Source organism: Bos javanicus, chromosome 27 (assembly GCF_032452875.1).
Source record: "Bos javanicus breed banteng chromosome 27, ARS-OSU_banteng_1.0, whole genome shotgun sequence".
Taxonomy (NCBI): domain Eukaryota; kingdom Metazoa; phylum Chordata; class Mammalia; order Artiodactyla; family Bovidae; genus Bos; species Bos javanicus.
In genome coordinates this window covers 3,007,496-3,030,682 of record NC_083894.1, presented here as the reverse complement: position 1 = coordinate 3,030,682, position 23,187 = coordinate 3,007,496, and the positions used below count along the sequence as shown (strand labels likewise).

At 40.8% G+C, this 23,187-nt stretch overlaps 1 protein-coding gene across 1 annotated transcript in view; it reads left to right on the top strand.

The window, feature by feature from the left end:
* The window catches only part of CSMD1 (CUB and Sushi multiple domains 1), a 2,072,278-nt gene that overhangs the window by 1,591,433 nt on the left and 457,658 nt on the right, over positions 1 to 23,187 (top strand). The window contains exons 11-12 of the mRNA XM_061404066.1: positions 197 to 300; positions 18,906 to 19,018. Coding sequence (XP_061260050.1) covers positions 197 to 300; positions 18,906 to 19,018 — 217 coding nt within the window. The remainder of the gene's footprint in view (positions 1 to 196; positions 301 to 18,905; positions 19,019 to 23,187) is intronic.

Genomic DNA, 23,187 nt, shown 5'->3' with positions numbered 1-23,187 from the left:
ATTTTGAGTTCCATAGAATCCTATAATCAGGGGCTCTCAAATGTATATAATCATTATTTTAAAAAGCAACTTGATATTATTTGAAATAACAATGGCATTATGGAACAAAATTAATTCTCCAACTGGATATATGCAGTATGCAAGGTCCCAGGGAGTTCCCATTATGCTAAGTAATTCTGTCTTGTGTTTGATTCAGGTCATCAAGCTTGCCTTTGAGGAGTTTGAGCTAGAAAGAGGCTATGACACCCTAACCGTGGGCGATGCTGGAAAAGTAGGGGACACCAGGACCGTCTTGTATGTGTGAGTACATCTTCCCTTGTTTTTTTTCTTTCCTGGGATGGGGAGGTGTCTGTGCAGACATGGGTGTCGACTGGAGATCCTGGTCAGACTTTCCATTCCCAATCAGAAGTTTAATAGATGCCACATGTGGCTACATTAGTGGTGTCAAACTCTGATTTATGTGAGAATTAACTCATCATTATGTTCTATTAATATCTCTGTCAATGTTTTTCTATTTATTTCAAATCATTAAGAATATGGCAAAAATTTAGAATATATTGGAAAGCAGAAAGTAGAGGTGATAAGTTTCTCAACTCAGCTCCTCCCTGTCAATCTCCCTCCACTTATTCCATTATCCATGTTTGGGGAAGTACAAATATTTTCTACAATGAGGCCATGTGTCTTCCAAAGCCTTGCATTCTGTAGAGCTGCATACTAACTGTAGCAGAGATGGTGGGGAGAAGAGTGGGGCTAACACCCTGCATGTCTGTGGTCCTCCTCCCAACCCAGAGTCCTGGGGGATTCAGAAGCAGCCCTGCCAGGTACAGCAGCAGAGTCCCTGCACTGGCTCCTCTGCAGCTGGACTCACAGAGGGGTCTGCACTCACAGAGGGGTTTGCACCTTTCACTCTGGATGCTTTCAGCTTCTTGCAGATTCAGGGCCGTGAGGCGAGTCTGGGTAGTTTTTAGCAGACTTGTTCTTTCAGAATTAAAGCCGTGATCCCGGGGGCATCTTGACTCAGTATCTTCAGCACAGCCGGAAATGTCTCAACAGCCCCTTCCTCTGCGCTTGCAGCCTACACAGACAGCTTCCTGCGGGGACTCTGGAGACACCTAAACCAGAAATTGCTTTCACGAATGAAAGTCATTCTGCAGGATTTTCACCTTTTTTCTCTTAATCTGCTTATTCATGGCTGGGGTTTTCTGTTTATCTGAGAGAAAGCTTACCCCTGATAGCTTCAGCTAGGAAACAATGACAAAAGTGGAACAGTAGTGGCTGTGATGCCCACTTATTCTCTTATTTACTAGTTACTTATGAGGTGATTCATGTTGTAAAAAAAGTTCTGCAGCTGAATGTCTGTCCATACCTTTAAAATTAATAAGCCTGAACGCTGATGGCTCTGGGGACAATCTCTTCTCCTTTGTTGTGTCTTGGACGTACTTTCCTGTCAGTACATAACTTTATCTCATGTTTTGTAACTACTACTACTAACAATTAAAATCATGTTTCATGTTACTGGCCCATGGCCTATGATTATGATTATAATAATAACAGTAGTGATCTCATGGCATTTATTGAGAACATCTTGTGTACCATGCACTGTGCTAATATATATCTTCTTTGGCCTTCACCTTAATCCTATAAGTTAGGGGTTAATACTGTCTTCATCATACAAATGATGAAACCGAGGCTTAGACTTACCCCAATTCGCAAACCTGGTGTCTGCTCCAGCAGGTGTTCAGACTTAGTGATCCTGACCGTGTCTGTATTCCTTATCATTGATAACCTTTGGCTTTTCCCCATCCCTCCCGTAATTTCCCCTTCCTAAGAAGCTATGCAATAAACTGCTGCTGCTAAGTCGCTTCAGTCGTGTCTGATTCTTTGCGCCCCCAGAGATGGCAGCCCACCAGGCACCCCCGTCCCTGGGATTCTCCAGGCAAGAACACTAGAGTGGGTTGCCATTTCCTTCTCCAATGCATGAAAGTGAAAAGTGAAAGAGAAGTCGCTCAATTGTGTCCGACTCCTAGCAACCCCATGGAGTGCAGCCTACCAGGGTCCCCCACCCATGGGATTTTCCAGGCAAAAGTACTGGAGTAGGGTGGCATTGCCTTCTCCATGCAATAAACTACTTTGTACAAATAGTCATACTGTTTCATGTGCCTTCAGGAAAAATTCTATATAGATTTTCTTCCACCACAGTATATGAAGGTCCTTATTTCCTCACACTGTTAACAAATAGTTTTTTGGTTTTTTTTTTTGCTCAATGACTACCCCACATTGCATTCATTTATAAAAATTGGATTTCTGCAGGATAAGGCCTGGACATCTATATGTTTGCAGTCTGCCATGTTGATGGCAGGCACACAGCCTGGCATGGGTCTGGAGAGGCACTTCTGGACACCAAGTCAGTGCATAACAATGGGGCCAGGGTGCCAGAGATGGAGTTTCCGGCCCACGCTTTGCTCTTAACCATCTGTGACCCACTCTGTACCTGTGTCTTCATGGCTATAAAATATGTATAATAAACGTTTCCTGCCTGTGGTAAGGAGCAAAATGAAATAATGCCTGTGAACACACTGGAGAGCAAAGAAATACAATCCGCACACGAGATAGCTTTATTATTACCATAGCATCTAATTTAAGAAGGGGTGTCATTAAAACAAATGAGAAAAGTTTTCAACTAAATGCAAAATATAAATGTGGCCATGTGGTGCCGTATAAAGTCCCTTAGGTCGCCATTAAAGATCTGTGGCCCTGCACCCATTGTTTTCCATGCTATTTGTTGTTAGGAGAGCAACAGCAAGCTATGTGTTACGTTGACATAAGTGTTATTAGAACCTCCTCCCAATAGCTCAAATCTATAAATGAAAAACTAAATAGTCAACTGAATCAAAGTGAGATGCCCTTTGGGAAACATAATGTAACAAAGATCAGTTGGGCATTTAATCATTTGTAGTAGAGAAAGGCAAAGCCACTGACGTATTTCCTCAGTATACACAATTACAGAAAAAGAATGAATGGGAGAATCACAGCTGGTGTCTTCAGATAAACTGGTTATGTTAGGGGATACATCAAAAAATATTTCTGAGCACTAATATGTCAGACCTGACATACAGGATTCCTACCATAGAGTTTAAAATCTAATTGGAAATGGCAGCGACGCTCAGATGGTTATATACCAGAAAGTATATTGAATCACTGAATCTCCTGATACATATTTCAAATAAAATTTGGGTTAAGAACCTTTTCTTATGGGTATCTGATGTATACTATGTTGGGCTCAAGATTTTATACATTCCCATTTTTAGCGGGGCCGAGGAATGAATTCTATTCAGATCTTAATTTTAAGGAGAAATTCAGAAGTGAGAGAGCCTAACTGGCTCATCCTAAATATAGTTTTCAAAAGCCTAATTTCTGTTAATGGCTTTTTATTTTCTCAAGTTTCTTGGCCCAAAAGGAGAAAAACTGAATATTAGGGGAACTCTTTCAATAGCCGAGTCTTCCCAAGAGATGGATGCATTTATTCAGGTTCCTTTTACAGAATGACTGACTTCAAATTAACTCACTAAGCAAATCTCTCTTGAGACGTCTTCAACAATACATATTGATAACTTTCTCAAATGTAATTTGCAGAAGAACTGTATCCAGAGACATGGTTCTTCAAGACTTTCCTCTGGCCTTTGCAATTACTAGCAGCCAGTGCCTGGGAAACGGCATTCATTTCAGGATGTTCTGAGGATTATAGACATAGATGACAGGTTGTAAGTGCCCATCTGTCTAGCGGAGGGATAATTAGTATCAGGGAAATCTGTGAGCAAGCAGTATTGTCTCTGCCTGAGTACTCGTCACTACTCTTCTGTTAACCAGTAAGGAGACTTTGATGCTGTTCAGTCCCTAAGTCCTGTCCAACTCTTTGCAACCCCATGCACTGCAGCATGCCAGGCTTCCCTGTCCTTCACCATCTCCCAGAGCTTGCTCTAACTCATGTCCATGGAGTTGGTGATGCCATCCAACCATCTCATCCTCTGTCATCCCCTTTTCTTCCTGCCCTCAATCTTTCCAAGTATCAGGGTCTTTTTCCAGTGAGTCAGGTCTTCACATCAGGTGGCCAAAGGATTGGAGCTTCAGCTTCAGCATATGTCCTTCCAATGAAGATTTAGGGTTGATTTCCTTTAGGATTGACTGGTTTGATCTCCTTGCAGTCCAGAGAACTCTAAGGAGTTTTCTCCAGCATCACAATTCGAAAGCATCAGTGCTTGGGTGCTCAGCCTTTTTTTCAGTCCAGTTCTTACCTGTGTACATGACCACTGGAAAAACCATAGATTTGCCTTTGTCGGCAGTGATGTCTTTGTTTTTTAATACCCTTTCTAGGTTTGTCATACTTTCCCCTCCAAAGAGAAATCATCTTTTAATTTCATGACTGTGGTCATTGTGTGTAGTGATTTTGAGCCTAAGAAAATAAAATCTGTCACTGTTTTCACTTTTCCCCCATCTATTTGCCATGAAGTGATTGGACCAGATGCCATTAGTTTTTTGAATATTGACTTTCAAATCAACTTTTTCATTTGCCTCTTCCACCCTCATCAAGAAGCTCTTTAGTTCCTCTTCACTTTCTGCCACTAGAATGGTATCATCTGCATATCTGAGATTGTTGGTATTTTTCCCGGCAATCTTGATTCCAGCTTGAGGTTCATCCAGCCCAGAATTTCACATGATGTCCTCTGCATGTACGTTAAATAAACAGGGTGACAATATACAGCCTTGAAGTTCTCTATTCCCTATTCTGTTGTTCCATGTCTGGTCTAACTATTGCTTCTTGTCCTGCATACAGGTTTCTCAGAAGGTAGGTCAGGTGGTCTGATATTCCCATGTCTTCAAGAATTTTCCACAGTTTGTTGTGATCCACACAAAGGTTTAGCCTAGTGAAGCAGAAGTAGATATCTTCCTGGAATTCCCTTGCTTTTTCTGTGATCCAATAAATGACGGCAATTTGGTCTCTCATTCTTCTGCCTTTTCTAAATCCAGCTAGCACATCTGGAAGTTCTCAATCCAGGTACTCCTAAAGCCAAGCTTAAAAGATTTTTAGCATTACCTTGCTAGCATGTGAAATGAGCATAATTGTATAGTAATTTGAACATTCTTTGGCATTGCCTTTCTTTGGCTTGGAATTAAAACTGACCTTTTTCAGTCCTGTGGCCACTGCTGAGTTTTCCAAATTTGCTGACATATAGAGTGCATCACTTTAAAACTCCATCTTTTAGGATTTGTATTAGCTCAGCTATAATTCCATCACATCCACTAGCTTTATTCATTGTAATACTTCCTAAGGCCCATTTGACTTCACACTCCAGGATGTCTGGCTCTAGGTGAGTGATCACACAATTGTGGTTATCTGGGTCATTGAGACTTTTGTATATTTTTCTGTGTTTTCTTGCCACCTCTTCTTAATCTCTTCTGCTTCTATTAGATCCTTACCACTTCTGTCCTTTATCGTGCCTATCCTTACATGAAATGTTCCAAATTCATAAAGGGATTTCTAGTCTTTCTCACTCTATTGTTTGTTGTTTCTTGTGGCTGCTTCATCCTCAGTTCTTACATTGGTTTTTGTTCCTAGAAGTGACTCCATCTCTTGTGTGACTGTAACAACCTACCCCTCCTGTTGTCTGCAAGTGCTGGGTGAAGGGGCAAAATTCACTTTTTTATTAAAAGACTTCAAAACAGCTATAACAAAGCAGACACTGAAAACTGATGTGTGTGTCTATGTATCTTTGGATATTATTAGAGAAGTCAGTCACAGTACATCTCAATGCTTTGGATAAAAGCCTGAGCAATTTACATTAAGAGTAAGCACATAACGAATCGCTAGTCCAGGTTCGATGCATGATACAGGATGCTCGGGGCTCATTCACTGGGATGACCCAGAGGGATGGTATGGGGAGAGAGGTGGGAGGGGGATTCAGGATGGGGAACACATGTACACCCGTGGCAGATTCATGTTGATGTATGGCAAAACCAATACAATATTGTAAAGTAATTAGCCTCCAATTAAAATAAATTTATATTAAAAAAAGAGTAAGCACATAAAGGTAGCTACCTAAATTCTCTCTAGGCAAAACCCTATATTAGATAAGAAGTACACTCCTTAGATTCTTAGAACTCTGGAACCTCATGATCAAAACTTTTTCTTCATATAGTCTTTCTCATAATGGTGTTGACTTTGAGCATGGATTTGTATAGGACTGCAGATCAGACTCAAATCCTAAATGCTCTATTCTTCATGTGGATTCCATCCATTGCTAGCTTTCCTTCCTCCATCTCTTATGGGGAATCTTTCTTCCTTGAGTTCTTGGAGAAGTATTTATTGAAATTCAGATGTTATAGGACACAGAGGTGGGTAAAAGTAGGCTTTGGTGGGCATGGGGAGGTGGACTGCAGGTGGAGAAGTTCAGAGACTTTCCAACCTTCAACACCACCCCGAGGAGAGTCAGAGAACCTACGTTCTCTGTTCCAACAGCCCTATCAGTGGGGAGGTGGCCGGACCCTGGACACCTGTATTTTAGGTTTGGGATTTTACCTGTTCTGGGGTGTCTGGGAGAGCAAGCTGACCTGGGCCTTTAGGGGCCATGTCTCTGGGGAACCTTCCTATGAAGGAGGAGAAGCCATCAGCCCCAAGGAAACAGCCCAACGGCAGTGCCTATGGGAGACGGAGCAAAGCCTGTCCCAGCTCATTTGGGGTCCAGACTCAGGGTCCAGCCTGAGTCCTGTCCCAGCTGTTCTGACAGTTACAGCTACAGCATTGACTCACTGCAGCAGTTTTCTCTAAGAAGCCTGAAATGCATGCCCTCCTTGCTGCACTGTTATCCTGCAGAGCTACGGATCTCTTCGCCAGGATTCATCAGTCAGCTCTAGAACCCAGGAGCTGCAGCTATTGATACTTAGCCTGCACGAGAGCCCACACTCCACAAGAGGAACCACTTCAGTGAGAAGCCCACGCTGCAACTGGACAGTAGCCCCCATAGCGAAGAAGCCCCAGCACTGCTAAAAGGAAATACATAAAAAGTAAAAGAAGACAAACAAAAAAACATGAGGGGCCTGCACCTCAAGGGCAGCAAGCATGGCTCCCCATCTCATGCTGACTTTGCAACCCAAAAGCATTCAAGTGCAAAATGAAACAGCTAATGAAAAATTGTTTGAGAAAGGCTAAAAGTATGAAGCGAAGAGAAGATGTTATATTGTTGTAGTTATTATCTCTGCCTTAAAGTAATGAATTACGTGGTGCTCAGAACTGCCTTTGGATGTGAAATTTACTAACAGGAAGAAGGAAGAGATCTGGACTGTCATTCACTGAATCTGTCTGGACCCTCAGTCTTGTGACCAAGAAATTCTATACCCTGGCCTCCAGGGTTGTTAGGAAATCCACTGACACACCTAGGGGTATTTATAAGCAATGAGTCACTTCTCTCTGGCTGTTTTCAAGATTTTGGTCTTCATCTTTGGTTTTCAAAAGTTTAATTAAATGTGTCTTAACGTGGATTCATTGGAGTTTATCCTGTTTGAGGTTCACTTGGTTTCTTAGAACTGTAGGTTATATGTTTCCCCAGATTTGGGGCGCTTCCAGCAATTATTGCTTTAAATTCTCTTTCAGTCCCGCTCTCTTTTCTCTCCTTGTGGGATTGGAATGATGAGACGCTGAACCTTTGGGTTTTGTCCACAGGTTGCTAGTGTTCTGTTCACTTTGCTTTCACTCTGTCTCCTCTGTGGAGTCAATGAAAGGGATCCTGCCATCCTTTTTCAAGTTCTCATGTCAGCATGCATATCCATTCTGTCTACTATAAGCCCGTCTGGCTACTTTTATTTTATTGTCTATTATTATATTTTTCACTACTGTATTTTTCACTCCTATAATTTCCAGTTGGGTCTTTTTAATAACTTCTGTTTCTTTGCTGAATATTCTGTTTTGCATTTGATTGCAGAGAGTTTGTAAATGATTGAAGCATTTACACCATGGCTGCTTTAAAATCCTTGTCAGGTAATTTCAACACCTGATTCATTTCAGGTGATGTCTGTTGTTTGTCTTTTCTCATTCAAGTTGTGGTTTTCTCAGCTCTTAATGTGATGAGCAGACCCTGGCTGTTTCGTCTATCGTGTTGTGATGTACTAGAAATTACATAAACCTCTTATTTCAGCAGGCAGTCTCCCTGGTTAGACTTAACATGCAGCTCTTGGCCAACATGTGCAGGCGGGGTTCCGGTGATGGGCTCATTATCAGGGCCTGTAAGACAGCGGCCCCCAACCTTTTTGGCCCCAGGGACAGGTTTTTGTGGAATACAAGTTTTCCATGGACCAGGATGGGGGATATTTTGGGGATGACTCTACTGCGTTGCATTTATTGCCCACTTTATTTTGTCATCATTACATGAACTCCACCCCAGATTAGCAGGCCTTAGGCCCCGGAGGCTGAGGACCCCTGCTCTATGGCATTGCCCTGCTCCACTTGGTTGGCTTGTGCCCATGGAGCTCACTCTAGTCGCTGCCCCCTCCTCCAGCTCATGCCTTGTCCCCCCGACCCCCGTCTCCCATCTCTGGGAGGGGAGGGGAGTCTCAGTCTCAGATTTGCAGAGACAGAATCTTCATGGGTCGGGCCACTGGTGTGGTGGTCTCTCTCGTAGGTTCTCCTGCCTCTGTGTCTTTCCTCAGAAAAGGGAGTCCAGGCACTTGAGGAGTGGGAAGCTGGCCCTGGACACCTGTGGTTACCAGGCCCTTCACCACCCCACACACAGGTGGTGCTGGTCCGCCTGACATCACGAGAGGGACACCAGCTGCATCCTCGGAGGGTGGAGCTTGCCTGTGCAAGAGTCAAAGTCAACGAAAAGCTTGCTCTAATTTCACATTGGTGCCAGTGGGGAGATTTTAACAACTTCAGCATACATACTGTCAATCCCCAGGTTTAACTTTACATATAATAGTAATCTGAATATCTATTCTATAAGACTAGAGCCTAAAATGACTTTCTAAAGTTAACTTGACATAAAAACCAGAGTCCTGCCACTCTCCCACTCCCAGCCTCTGTTCTACTGTTGGACTGGGCTCAGTCACTCGGTCACGTCCAATTCTTTGCGGCCCCATGCACTGTAGCCCACCAGGCTCCTATGTCCATGGGATTATCTCAGCAAGAATACTGGAGTCATTGACATTTCCTCTTCCTGTTCTGGTATATATCATGTAAATAGACACGTTACCTGTAGGTCCCCTGTGTGAGGAGCCAGAGGGATGCTGTGAGTTGGAGAACCTGGAACTCTGATCAGGGCTGCCTTCAGACGGATTTGCCCTCAGGATCTGATCAGAAAGGCTCTTAATGATGTGCCACCTGTCCATCCTAAAAGAAATCAGTCCTGAATATCCATTGGAAGGATTGATGCTGAAGCTGAGACTCCAGTACTTTGGCCACCTAATGCAAAAAACTGACTCATTTGAAAGACCCCGATGTGGGGAAAGATTGAAGGCGGGAAGAGAAGAGGACGACAGAGGATGAGATGGTTGGATGGCATCACTGACTCAATGAACATGAGTTTGAGTAAACTCCGGGAGTTGGTGATGGACAGGGAGGCCTGCTGTGCTGCAGTCCATGGGGTTACAGAGTGTCAAAAATGACTGAGTGACTGAACTGAACTGAACTGAACTGAACCTCAGAGTACAAACATATGGTTCCAAGACCGGAGTTACATCCCCTCTTCCTCGTTTGTTTAATGATGATGTCAACTTGTGATACACTCTGCCTCCTTTTCTGAGGATTTGCATCAGGGCATCTCTGACTCTCCCTGAAGGCATTTTACTCCATCCTGGAGGGAGGGAGGTTCTTGTCAGATGCTACGTAGACCATGCACTGTGTCTTAGCTTCTCCCCATTTATCTCTGGCACACATTGTATCAACCCAATCAAGGCAAACAGTCAACTACAATGTATATTTTAAATCGCTCTGTATTTCCTATACTTTATCCAGATCTTCTGAAATTTATTGATGTTAAAAAACTGCAAAAGCTTCAAAACAGGTCAGTTTTTAGGCCAGGTTGTAACTTGTAACGTTTACTTGTAAAGGTTCCCCACAACCCTTTCCTTTCAGGTACCTGGCAGTACGTTGCAGGTGTGATGTGTTCCAGGTGTTACGTTGCATCAGATTCATGTTTTGATAGCTTTGTGGCATGCTCAGAGTTTTGTTTTGTTTTGTAGTTTTTATTATTTTTTGTTTAGTTAGTGTTGGCTGCGCTGGGTCCCCGTTGCCGCGCACAAGCTTTCTCTGGCTTCTGCAGGCTGGGGCTCCTCCCTAGTTGTGGTGTGCGGGCTTCTCTTTGTAGCAGCTTCTCTTGTTGCGGAGCACAGGCTCTAGGCGCGTGGGCTCAGTAGTTGCAGTACTGGGGCTTAGTTGTCCTGCAGCTACGAAATCTTCCCCGACCAGGGATTGAACCCATGTCTCCTAGACCTCAGGGAAGTTAGCTCAGATTTATTGTTTTAATCTCTAGGTTTGAGCAAATTATTTCTTTAATGAATATACAGTAGAATAGACTTTTTTTGGAGTACAGATCTATACATATAAATAAACCAGCAAAGTCAGGATACAAAAGGGGTTTGTCACTTCTCAACACTGTGCTGTCTCTCTGCAGTCACACCTTCTCCCACCTTACACCTTGACCCCCTGATCTGTTCTTCCTCATTAAACTTTGTCTTCTTGAGAATATCACATAAATACAATTACACGCTATGTGTTCTTTGAGACTGCAAGTGGGGATGTGAAATGGTACAGCCATTCTGGAAAACACGTTGGCAGTTTCATATAGTTAAATATTTATTTATCATATAATCCTGCAATCCCACTCCTAGGTGGGATTTATCATAAAGAAATAAAATTTGCCATGCATGAATAGAGTTAACTCTATTCCTAATTGCCAAATTGTAAACAACATAAATGTCCTTGGATAGGTAAGTAAATAAATATACCTTAGTCATACAAGGAAGTTCTATTCATCAGTATCAAGAAACAAACTACAAATTCCACATGACATGGGAATTGTATGGTGCAGTGCTGAGTGAACAGAGAAGGCAATAGCACCCCACTCCAGTACTCTTGCCTGGAAAATCCCATGAACGGAGGAGCCTGGTGGGCTGCAGTCCATGGGGTCTCTAAGAGTTGGACACGACTGAGCGACTTCACTTTCACTTTTCACTTTCATGCATTGGAGAAGGAAATGGCAACCCACTCCAGTGTTCTTGCCTGGAGAATCCCAGGGATGGGGGAGCCTGGTCAGCTGCCGTCTATGGGGTCGCACAGAGTCGGACACGACTGAAGCGACTTAGCAGCAGCAGCAGCATACTGTTTTCATCTGCTGGAAAGGAATTGTAGTTTCCTTTCCAGAAAACATATTTCATGTATTAATATATGAGGGTAGAAATGTTGACTCTTTCAACTTGGGCCAAAAAGACCTGTCCAGAAATGAGACGACTTTCATATACACTGTAATATTAGCAGCAAACAAAGCATTGTGAAATTATTTCCACATGTGTTAATTGACTCATTGTAGCTGCATAGACCATAGGCTATCAGCCTCCTCTGTCTGTGGAATTATCCAGGTAAGAATACTGGAATGGGTAGCTATTCCCTTCTCCAAGGGATCTTTCCAATCCAGGGATTGAACCTGGGTCTCCTGCCTTGCAGGCAGATTCTTTACCATCTGAGCCACCAGAGAAGTCCTTTATCGTATCATGAGAATGTTACTCACTCAGCTGTGTCCAATTCTTTGCAACTTATGGATTGTAGCCCGCCAGGGCCCAAGTTTCTCTGGCCATGGAATTCTCTAGGCAAGAATACTACAGTGGGTCGTCATTCCCTTTTCCAAGGGATCTTCCTGACCTAGGGATAGAACCCAGGTCTCCCACGTTGCAGACATTGTTTACCATCTGAGCCATCAGTGAAGTTAAAAGAACAATAACTCCTTTTCATGTGAAAGAATTTAGCCATTCTCTTGATAGCAGTGCACCTTGGTTGTAGGAAAGGAACAAACACACAATCAAAAGTCATTTTCTTCCTTTTGGGTTAGTTAGATTCAATATGCTGGGACTGATATTCAAAGAAACTTCTGATTTCTCTGACCATAAGTCTTTCAGGTCAGCACTGATCCTGTTGCACAGGGCATGTCAGACTACTGAGGTCACCACGGCTCCACCAGGGCTGAACTCTATCAAGGAGACAAGAAAAGTTTAGGTCTAAAAGACCCCTCTAAGATAATTTCATGCAATCATTTCCCAGATGAAGAAACTGACATAGATATAAGATAATGTAGCTAAAATCACAGGGTAAATTAAAGGCACAGCTTCAGCAGAACCTCAGATGCCAAGTCCTTGGTATGCTAAGATCAAATGAAGATTTAAATCATTAGTAGGAGATATTCCTATGAAATTTAAGTATGAAGATATTTAATAAATTTTAATAGGGAATCATTTATATTTTTTCATGTATGCAGTTATTTAAAGCAATGGTGCATTTTATGTGCAAGAGTCTGGGGGTTAAAAAGGTCAGGTGACATAAACTTGCACTCAAAGTTTAGAATTTGGAAGGAGAAAGAGGAAGTATTAATAGATGCCTGTGATACTTTTGTGAAGTGTCTGCAGTGTACTATTCTACAATGACCTGGGGAAGAAAGAAAAAAAAAAACCTGCCTCACCTAAGGGAGTTAACAAATGTGAAGTGAGAATCTTCAAAGTCTTTAAGAATTCCTGGTTCCTATCCAGGGAGCATAGGCACTCTGGGCAGTGATTTCAATATTTACCAAAATCCAGGAGGCCTAGAAGTGCTGATATTTTTAGAGAATTGTTAAAAATACCAATATGACTGGAGCAACAGGTTAAGAATTCCGAGATGGAAGGAAAGGGTGGTTGGCAGCCAGACACCTCCAATATGATGGCTTTTTCCCCAAAAGACAATTTTAATATAGTTTCCTAATAAAGAAGTTGAATATCCTGGTGGTTAGTTAGAATAATCTTATTTTTAAGTTTAATTAAATTATATATATATATATATATATACACATTATATATACTAGAAGGTCAATTTTGGATAAAATAAAGCTGTTTTAAAGAAAAGTTATAGCTTATGTGTTGTGATGGCTGTTAAAGTATTTCACCAAAACTAGCATTTATTTTACTTTTCAATTATAAATTGCTTAAAGAAAAAAAAAATCCTGTTTTCAACAAACAGTTGCAGAGGGTAATAATATTTGCTTCTTTATTTTAAACATATATTTCTGTCGGTACTAGAAACTAAAATACTTCTGGGGGAGAAAAAGAGGAATAAAAAGTGAAGTATTTTGTTTTAAATAATTAGAAAATAATTTTGTAAAATTAAAAAAAAAAACATAAAATACTTTCTGAATGGTTAAGTAATTGGCAAATGTGCTAAATAATTAATTTAAAATTAAATGATTGTACCAAGCCATTTACAATAATTTTCATAAACACAGCAATCACTTAAGTATCAGCATTAAATTCTAAAACTAAAGTAATTCACATCATCTTAATTTAATTTTGATTGAAGGAACTTTGTAGTATAGCAGTGTACAGGCTTATTTGGTTTTATATGCATCTGCAGACCAACATAAAACTGCATTGAAATGAAGTCCAGTATAGAAATAAAATAAATTCAAAGTATTTGCACTCAGATTTTTCTAAAGTAATTAATTTGGCATTATACATCTTTTCAATGTGTGAAGATTTTCTACAAGATAATTGCATTTTAAGACACTTAAAATTAAATCAAGTGTCGGGACCGGGGGGTGGAAGTGGTACCAGAACCAGGAGGATAACTTAGGAGGCTATTTCAGTGATGTTGACAGGAGATACTCAGACTTAGAAGATAGAGACAAAAAGCAGGAAATGGTGAAAGGAATGTGGAAGAGGTGAAATTCATGTGACTCGTTGATGCCGTGTGTAATTATATAAACTTGTCGTCTCTGAATTGTGGCAGAAGAGGGCGTAAGCAGTGAGAAATCAGCAACCTTGAAAAGAAGCCTGAAGTCCTTCCAAAGACTGACTGAATCAAGGTGGTTACTCTCACTGCCAGAAGAAAATTAAATTTTCCAAGGAAGAAGATAAAAGCACAGCTTCTACGATGGCTTATTACCAAGTCTAGCATTCAACCAAAGTGTCTGGAAATAACCCTCAATGATCCAAAAGCAAGAGACAGACAATAGAAAAAGAAAAGGACATATAAATAGTGTAGTTGTCACTAAGGAACTCTGATAATTAATTATGTTTTATATATGTCAGAATATAAATAAAATGATCAATAATTTTTCCAGAAAGCTGGAATTCATAACAACAAATCAAATGGAAGTTTTAAGAATTTTAAAATACCAACATCTGAAATAAAGGACTCAATAGATATGGCCTGAACTGGAAGGTTGAATAGTAGAAAATATTCAACCTGAAGCAGAAGAAAATGTACAGAAGATACATGTGTAATTGAAATTGAAGCAGAGAAAGAGAAAATGGGACATAACTAATATTTGAAGACATTATCATAAAGAATTTTCCAATGTTAACAACAGGCATCAGGATAAAGCCTCAAGAAATTCTATAAGACATTTGGCATAATACAAGAGAAACCTCAGCCTGGCACATTATAATAAATTTGCTGAAAAACAGGGGGAAATCTTACAGATAGCATAAGCAATGAAGTTTTATTCTCAAAGGGGCAAATATAAGATTGATAGGAGTATTCTCAATATAAATAAAAGAAGTAAAAAGACAACAGAATGGTATCTTTGTAGTTTTGGGGAAAAGAAACAAGCTGTTAAAGAGACAGTAAAAACATTGGCTAATCAAAAAAGCAAGAACACCATAAATATGAGCTTTCATTTACTAGTAATTATATTCTAAATAAAAGTCTAAAATCTCTGGATAAGAATAATGTAAATGAAATAAAAATTGAGAAAATATGAAACAAATATTTGACGCTTGTAAGAGACAAATGTAAGATGTTTATGTACATAGAATAATTGAAAGCAAAAGGCTAGACAAAGATACTTTCTGGAAGGACTGAGCAGCAGAAGGAAGAATCGTTTAGCTTTCTAAGTCAGAGCAGACTTTAATGCCAGACATCCATGCTCGCTGCCGTGTTTGGTATGTTACATGTGAATAAAATCTATGCACAGGGAAGGGAAAAAAGTCTGTCTTCAAACAAGCACATAGAGCAGCATGTACGGGTGAATCTTCAGAAAGAGGCACCTGTTCCGCGCCTGCCCATCTCTCGCTGAAACCCTTCTCTCGTCCGTGTGACACTGAGGACCTGCGCTTGTAATAACCGTTGCTCATCTTCCTCTGAGGAGCCGAGCTCTTGAGAAGGCAGTGGTGACCCGCGTGTGTGATCCACGGGGCGGACCAGGGGCTCCTACCCCCAAAACAACTTTGCTGACAGCGGAGCTTCCTCTCTGATTGTAGACGTTGGTTTGGGCTGAATTGACTTTTTCTTTCTTACACCTTTTTCCCTTTCCGCGTGCTTTTCTGTCCGCATGTTGACTTCAGTCAATGAATTTAGTGTTTCCTCTCACTGGCTGGTGGCGGCCGCTGTGTGACTGTTTTGTTAACACACGATGAATGCTTCACTGAAACTTCTGTTCGCTGTGACCTGGGCGTTAATATGCAGAAGGGACCTTCAGTGCATTTGCCAATTCTGTCAGCTGTGTGTGCTGTTCTCCTGGTCAGTATTCTTCTAACGTGTGGTCACCTTTGAGTTCCTCTGTGTGTGTGTGTGTGTCCCCTGGCTTTGTTTACAGCCAGTTCATTTTCAGGGCAAAACTAAGAGGGAAGTACAGAGCTTTCCACACCACCACTGTCTGTGGATATGCACAGCCCCCTACCCCCACCATTATTAAGATCCCACACAAAGTGCTGCATTTTTTTTTTTTTTTTTACCAAAGATGAACCTCTGTGGGCACATCATCACCACCCAACTTCATGGTTTACATTAGGATTCATTCTCAATGCTGAAGCCTGTGGGTTTGGACAAATGTACAGTGACGTGTAGCCATCTTTACAATATCCATCATGTATCTGTAATATATTCATTATTGCAGTATCATGAAGAGTAGCTTTACTACCCAAAAAAATCCCCATGCTGAACCTGTTCATCCCTCCCACTTCCCAACCCCTGGCAACGACTGAATTTTTTTTTAACTGTCTTCATAGTTTTTCCTTTTCCAGAAAGTCCTAGAGTTGGACTCCTACTGTATGCAGCCTTTTCAGATGGGTTTTTGTCACTTAGTGTGTTCATGTTTCCTCCCTGTCATTCCATGGCTTGGTATTTATCTTTAGTGCTCAAGAAGAGTCCATCCTCAGGTATAATTTTTAAAGGCATTTTGTGGTAAAGGTACATAAAAATTCCAGACTGTGCAAGTCACGCATTGTGTGAATGAACAGAATTTTCTTGGCTTAGACAAGCTTCCATGTTCGTGGTGTGATGTTGTCCCTCATCCAGCAGGAAGGGACTTCTGTCCACCACAGAGGGTGACCAAACCTCCCAGTTTGTCCAGTGCTTCCCCCACTTGAGCATGGACAATTCTGCACCCAGAGACTTGTACAGGAAGCAGTGATCAAAACCATTACCAAGAAAAAGAAATGCAAAAGGCAAAGTGGTTGTCTGAGGAGGGCTTACTAATAGCTGAGAAAAGAAGAGAAGAGAAAGGCAAAGGAGAAAAGGAAAGATACACCCATTTGAATGCAGAGTTCCAAAGAATAGCAAGAAGAAATAAGAAAGCCTTCCTAAGTAAACAATGCACAGAAATAGAGGAAAACAACAAAATGGGAAAGACTAGAGATCTCTTCAACAAAATTAGAGATACCAAGGGAACATTTCATGCAAAGATGGGCACAATAAAGGACAGAAATGGTATGGAGCTAACAGAAGCAGACAATATTAAGAAGAGGTGGTAAGAATACACAGAAGGGCTCTACAAAAGAGATCTTAATGACCCACATAACCACAATGGTGTGATCACTCACCTAGAGCCAGACATCCTGGAATGTGAAATCAAGTGGGCTTTAGGAAGCATTACTATGAACAAAGCTAGTGGAGGTGAGGAATTCCAGCTGAGTTATTTCAAATTCTTAAAAGATGATGCTGTTAAAGTACTGTAGCCAATATGCCAGCAAATTTGGAAAACTCAGAAGTGGCCACAGGACTGGAAAAGGTCAGTTTTCATTGTAATCCCAAAGAAGGCCAATGAAAAAGAATGTTCAAACTACTGCACAATTGCACTTATCTCACACACTAGCAAAGTAATGCTCAAAATTTTCCAAGTCAGGCTTCAACAGTACGTGAACCAAGAACTTCTAGATGTTCAAGCTAGATTTAGAAAAGGCAGAGGAACCAGCAATCAAATTGCCAACATTCCCTGGATCATAGAAAAAGCAAAAGAATTTCAGGAAAACATCTACTTCTGATTCCTTGACTGTGCTAAAGCCTTTGACTGTGTGGATCACAACAAACTGGAAAATTCTTCAAGAGATGGGAATACCAGACCACCTGACCTGTTTCCTGAGAAACCTGCGTGCAGGTCAAGAATCAACAGTTAGACTGGACATGTGGCAACAGACTGGTTCCAAATTGAGAAAGGAGTACATCAAGGCTGTATATTGTCACCCTGCTTATTTAACTTATATGCAGATTATGTGTGTATGTGTGTGCTTTGTCACTCAGTCACGTCAGACTCTTTGCAGAGTATATCACATGAAATGCCGGGCTGGATGAAGCACAAGCTGGAATCAAGATTGCCAGGAGAAATAACAATAACCTCACATATGCAGAGTGACACCTCCCATGTGGCAGAAAGTGAAGAGGAGCTAAAGAACCTCTTGATAAAAGTGAAAGAGGAGAGTGAAAAAACTGCCCTAAAACTCAGCATTTAAAGAATTAAGATCATGGCATCTGGGCCATCACTTCAAGGCAAATGGATGGAGAAACAATGGAAACAGTAACAGACTTTATTTTCTTAGGCTCCAAAATCACTGCAGATGGTGACTGCAGCCATGAAATTAAAAGACATTTGTTTCTTGGAAGAAAAGCTATGACTAACCTAGACAGCATGTTAAAAAGCCAACATGACTTTGCCAACAAAGGTCCATATAGTAAAAGTTATGGTTTTTACAGTAGTCATGTACGGATGTGAGAGTTGGATCATAAAGAAGGCTGAGCATTGAAGAACTGACGCTTTCAAACTGTCGTGTTGAAGAAGACTCTTAAGAGTCCCTTGGACTGCAAGGAGATCAGACCAGTCAATCTTAAAGGAAATCAATCCTGAATATTCATTGGAAGGACTGATGCTGGAGCTGAAACTCCAATACTTTGACCACTTGATGTGAAGAGCTGACTCATTGGAAAGACCCTGATGCTGGGACAGATTGAAGGCAGGAAGAGAAGGGGATGACAGAGGATAAGATGGTTAGATGGCATCATCAACTCAATGGACATAAGTTAGAGTCAACTCTGGGAGATGTTAGACAGGGAGGCCTGGCGTGCTGCAATCCATGGGGTTGCAAAGAGTCGGACACAACTGAACAACTAAACAACAATAAAAGAAACTTTCAGTGCCAGATACACAGAAGTGTCAGTCACCATATGTCGACTTTTAAAGTCAAAGATACAAGTTTGCAGTTATAATATAGAATCATTACTGTAAAAGGTCAATGATATTGTGATTATGAATATAAATTACAAATGGCTATAGATTCTTTGAAGGAGGGTCTTATATGTATATGGCTTGCCTGTTTAAGTAGAAGGATACCCCACCCAGCCCCATCAAGGTAAAAGTGGAGCTATTTGGTACATTAAACCATGGTTTTGGCGTTTCTTGTCTCTGCAGACTCACTGGATCCAGTGTTCCCGACCTCATCGTGAGTATGAGCAACCAGATGTGGCTGCACCTACAGTCTGATGACAGCATAGCCTCGCCTGGATTTAAAGCCATTTACCAAGGTAAGATCCGAACACACTAAAACCCTCTTTTGCGCAGAGGGCCACTGTCATTCTCTACGTTTCAGATATAAATGAAAGCAATAAGTGAGAACAATGTTTAAAAATAGGGACTTATTTGCAACTTCCTTAGTTATAGTTTTATTTAGAGCTCTTTTTAGCAAGCAGGAAATGTTTGAGAGCTTGGCTGGCCATTATGGTCGCAAAATGGAGAGTGACATTAAGAATCACATGCAAGCAATGAAATTGTCCGTACTTGTAGATCTTGGCATTTTCTCTCTTCCTGGGAGGAAGCTGTCAGGGTTATACCTAAGGGGAACATTTAGAACAGAGTATGGATTTCAACAGCATTGATTCAATGAAGCCTATTATATGCATCCTCATGTATAAATGTGTGGGTTTTTTAATGGAACACAGGGAAATCTTGACAGAGTTGGGGAGACTCTACTAACAACCTTGCTTTGAGAGTTATGACTGTGCTTGCTCTGAAGAAAGGAAGGTTCCTTTGGGGAAGCTGGCTTCATCCCTGAGTTGTGGGATGCTGAGAGTTGCTGTAGTGAAGTAGCTACTGTGCAGGTGACCCGGGGCCCTGTGCTCTGGGTGTAAACTATCTCACTGTTCCACCTACATTCTCTCATCTGGATGTCCTAGGGAACACATCTGTATTTCTGTGCATCAGATCCTAGTTGGGGCACGTGGGACCTGTTCTGCAGAGCGTGGACTCTCCATCTGTGGTGACCAGCCGCAGTAGTGGTGTCACGTGGGTCCTAGAGCACGTGGGCTTCAGTAGTTTGCGGCTCGAGGCTTAGGTCCTCCACACCATGTGGGATCTTAGTTCTCTGAGCAGGCCCCTGCATTGCAAAGTGGATTCTTAACCCCTGGGCCACCCCATCTATATTGTCAGCCTCAGCTCAGCCCTGCTTTTTCTCAAGGGTCCTACAATATCTTCTGGGAAATAAGTGATATTTCCTTCTGTTAGACATTCACAAACAGTTCTGGACTCACAGGAAAATCTTTATCCAATGACAATATCTTTAAAAACTAAATTATCTCTTCCTTATTCCCACCAAAAACAGAAGAAAGAAAACAAAAATATTTTCTCACTGCCACCCTTCAAAAAACAAAAGCAGCAAGCTGCCTTCCGATTTCAGGTTCTCAGAGGTTTAGTCCACGTAACTCCCTTCTCATGCACTTTGGTTCTAAAGGTGGCGATGTGGCAGCCAGGCAGCCCTCAGCATGTGTCTCGGGGCATCCCAGGATCCATGGGTCGGCTCTTGATTGCTAGAAATGGTAAAGAACTGAGAGTGAGACAAATTAGAAGGGGATCCAAGACCAGAAGAGGAAGAGAGGAAATGATCTTGATATTCCAACCTCAAGGCATAGCTGTCGGGAAGCACATCTGTTTTAACTGGCAAAAAGATACACACAGGAACATACAGACCATTCAACTGTAGAGCCTTCCTTTCATGTTCTCTGTATCAGTAATTACATCATTTTAACTCAAGAAATAAACATTTAAGAAGGCTCATGGGCATATTAAATTCTTCCTTTGCATTTATGCAAAATCAAAGCAGTGATGTATGTACTGCTTGTATCTTCAGCTTAGATCCTTCGTGTATTTGACTAAAAGAAATAATGAAATGTGTCCCCAGAAATGATGTGGTGACCTTACTAATATTAATAATGTTTTATAAATTATTATATAAAAACTTATTTATAAAACTTAAAATATATATCTAAGCTGCTATTTACATATACTGTGAGTGAGTGAGTGAAAGTCACTCAGTCGTGTCCAACTCTACACAACCCCATGGGACTGTAGCCCACCAAGCTTCTCTGTCAATGGGATTTTCCAGGCAAGAACACTGGAGTGGGTTCCATTCCCTTCTCCAGGGGATTATTAAGACCCAGAGGTCAAACCTGGATCTCCTGCATTGCTGGCAGATTTTTTACTGTCTAACCACCAGGGAAGCCCTTGAATATACTGACATACTTTCAAAAACCATGACTGATTTGAAGTCGTTTTCAGTAAGTTTGAAAAGAACCCGTTCTCATCTTGAATTCAAGTTATAGTCATGAGAAGCCTTTTCAGGATTGTTTTATACTCTCCTGCAAATATCTTGGCACTGATAGTTGATCAAAATTACCAGGAAATTGCATCTTAAACATACAATTTTTACTGACACCAAAAAGATCTACTATTTGAAGGAAACTACTCATTATAAACCATAATCTAAGAAAATGTAAGTATTCATAATAAAACATTGTCCCACATAACTATTTATATTTTAAAAACTTTAGATATTTTCCATAAGTTTCAAAATTCTAAAGAAGTAACAAATTTTAAAGAATTGTAATAAAGTAGAAATAGTGGTTATTTTATTTGGATTATTTTACTGTTAGGGGACCCATATAAAGAAAGAATTTGTAAGTTATTTTCAGAAAAAAATAGAAAATTGGCATGGGGGAGATTCAATTGTGAATATTGAAGACTTTTGCATCTATTTGCAGTTTTGTTTCAGTATTACTAATTATCTATATGTACATTTTCTTTGAATTCTTCTTTGATACAGTTTTTTAAACATCTTACTGGCTCCACTGATTACAGAGTTCACTGAAAAAAAATTTTTAATTATATTTTTAATTTTTTTTAATGTAAATTTATTTATTTTAATTGGAGGTTAATTACTTTACAATATTGTATTGGTTTTGCCATACATCAACATGAATCCGCCACAGGTATACACATGTTCCCCATCCCAAATCCCTCTCCCACCTCCCTCCCTGTACCATCCCTCTGGGTCATCCCAGTGCAACAGCCCCAAGCATCCAGGATCATGCCTCAAACCTGGACTGGTGATTTGTTACATATATGATATTATATATGTTTCAATGCCATTCTCCCAAATCATCCCACCCTCTCCCTCTCCCACAGAGTCTAAAAGATTGTTCTATACATCTGTGTCTCTTTTGCTGTCTCGCATACAGGGTTATCGTTACCATCTTTCTAAATTCCATATATATGCGTTAGTATACTGTATTGGTGTTTTTCTTTATGGCTTACTTCACTCTGTATAATAGGCTCCAGTTTCATCCACCTCATTAGAACTGATTCAAATGTATTCTTTTTAATGGCTGAGTAATACTCCATTGTGTATATGTACCACGGCTTTCTTATCCATTCATCTGCTGATGGACATCTAGGTTGCTTCCATGTCCTGGCTATTATAAACAGTGCTGCAATGAACATTGGGGTACACATGTCTCTTTCAATTCTGGTTTCCTCGGTGTGTTTGCCCAGCAGTGGGATTGATGGGTCATAAGGCAGTTCTATTTCCAGTTTTTTAAGGAATCTCCACACTGTTCTCCATAGTGGGTGTACTAGTTTACATTCCCACCAACAGTGTAAGAGGGTTTCCTTTTCTCCACAACCTCGCCAGCATTTATTGATTGTAGACTTTTGAATAGCAGCCATTATGACTGGTGTGAAATGGTACCTCATTGTGGTTTTGATTTGCATTTCTCTGATAATGAGTGATGTTGAGCATCTTTTCATGTGTTTGTTAGCCATCTGTATGTCTTCTTTGGAGAAATGTCTGTTTAGTTCTTTGGCCCACTTTTTGATTGGGTTGTTTATTTTTCTGGAATTGAGCTGCAGGAGTTGCTTGTATATTTTTGAGATTAGTTGTTTGTCAGTTGCTTCATTTGCTATTGTTTTCTCCCATTCTGAAGGCTGTCTTTTCACGTTGCTTAGAGTTTCCTTTGTTGTGCAGAAGCTTTTAATTTTAGTTAGGTCCCATTTGTTTATTTTTGCTTTTATTTCCAATATTCTGGGAGGTAGGTCATAGAGGATCCTGCTGTGATATATGTTGGAGAGTGTTTTGCCTATGTTCTCCTCTAGGAGTTTTATAGTTCCTAGTCTTACGTTTAGACCTTTAATCCATTTTGAGTTTATTGAAATCTTTGACAAGACAAATGTATGCATACATATGTGTAAATGAGAAATAACAATCTGGAGAGCTGGGAGTTTGTTTTATTGCATTTTATTTTGTGAATTTAAGCAAAGAAGCAGCGTGCTCTTGTCTTCTAAGTGCTTACTGCTGGGTATTCAGCAGCTGAAAAAAAGCAGCTAGTACTTATTGTCCAAGAAGCCAAAGGGGCAGGTAATTAAA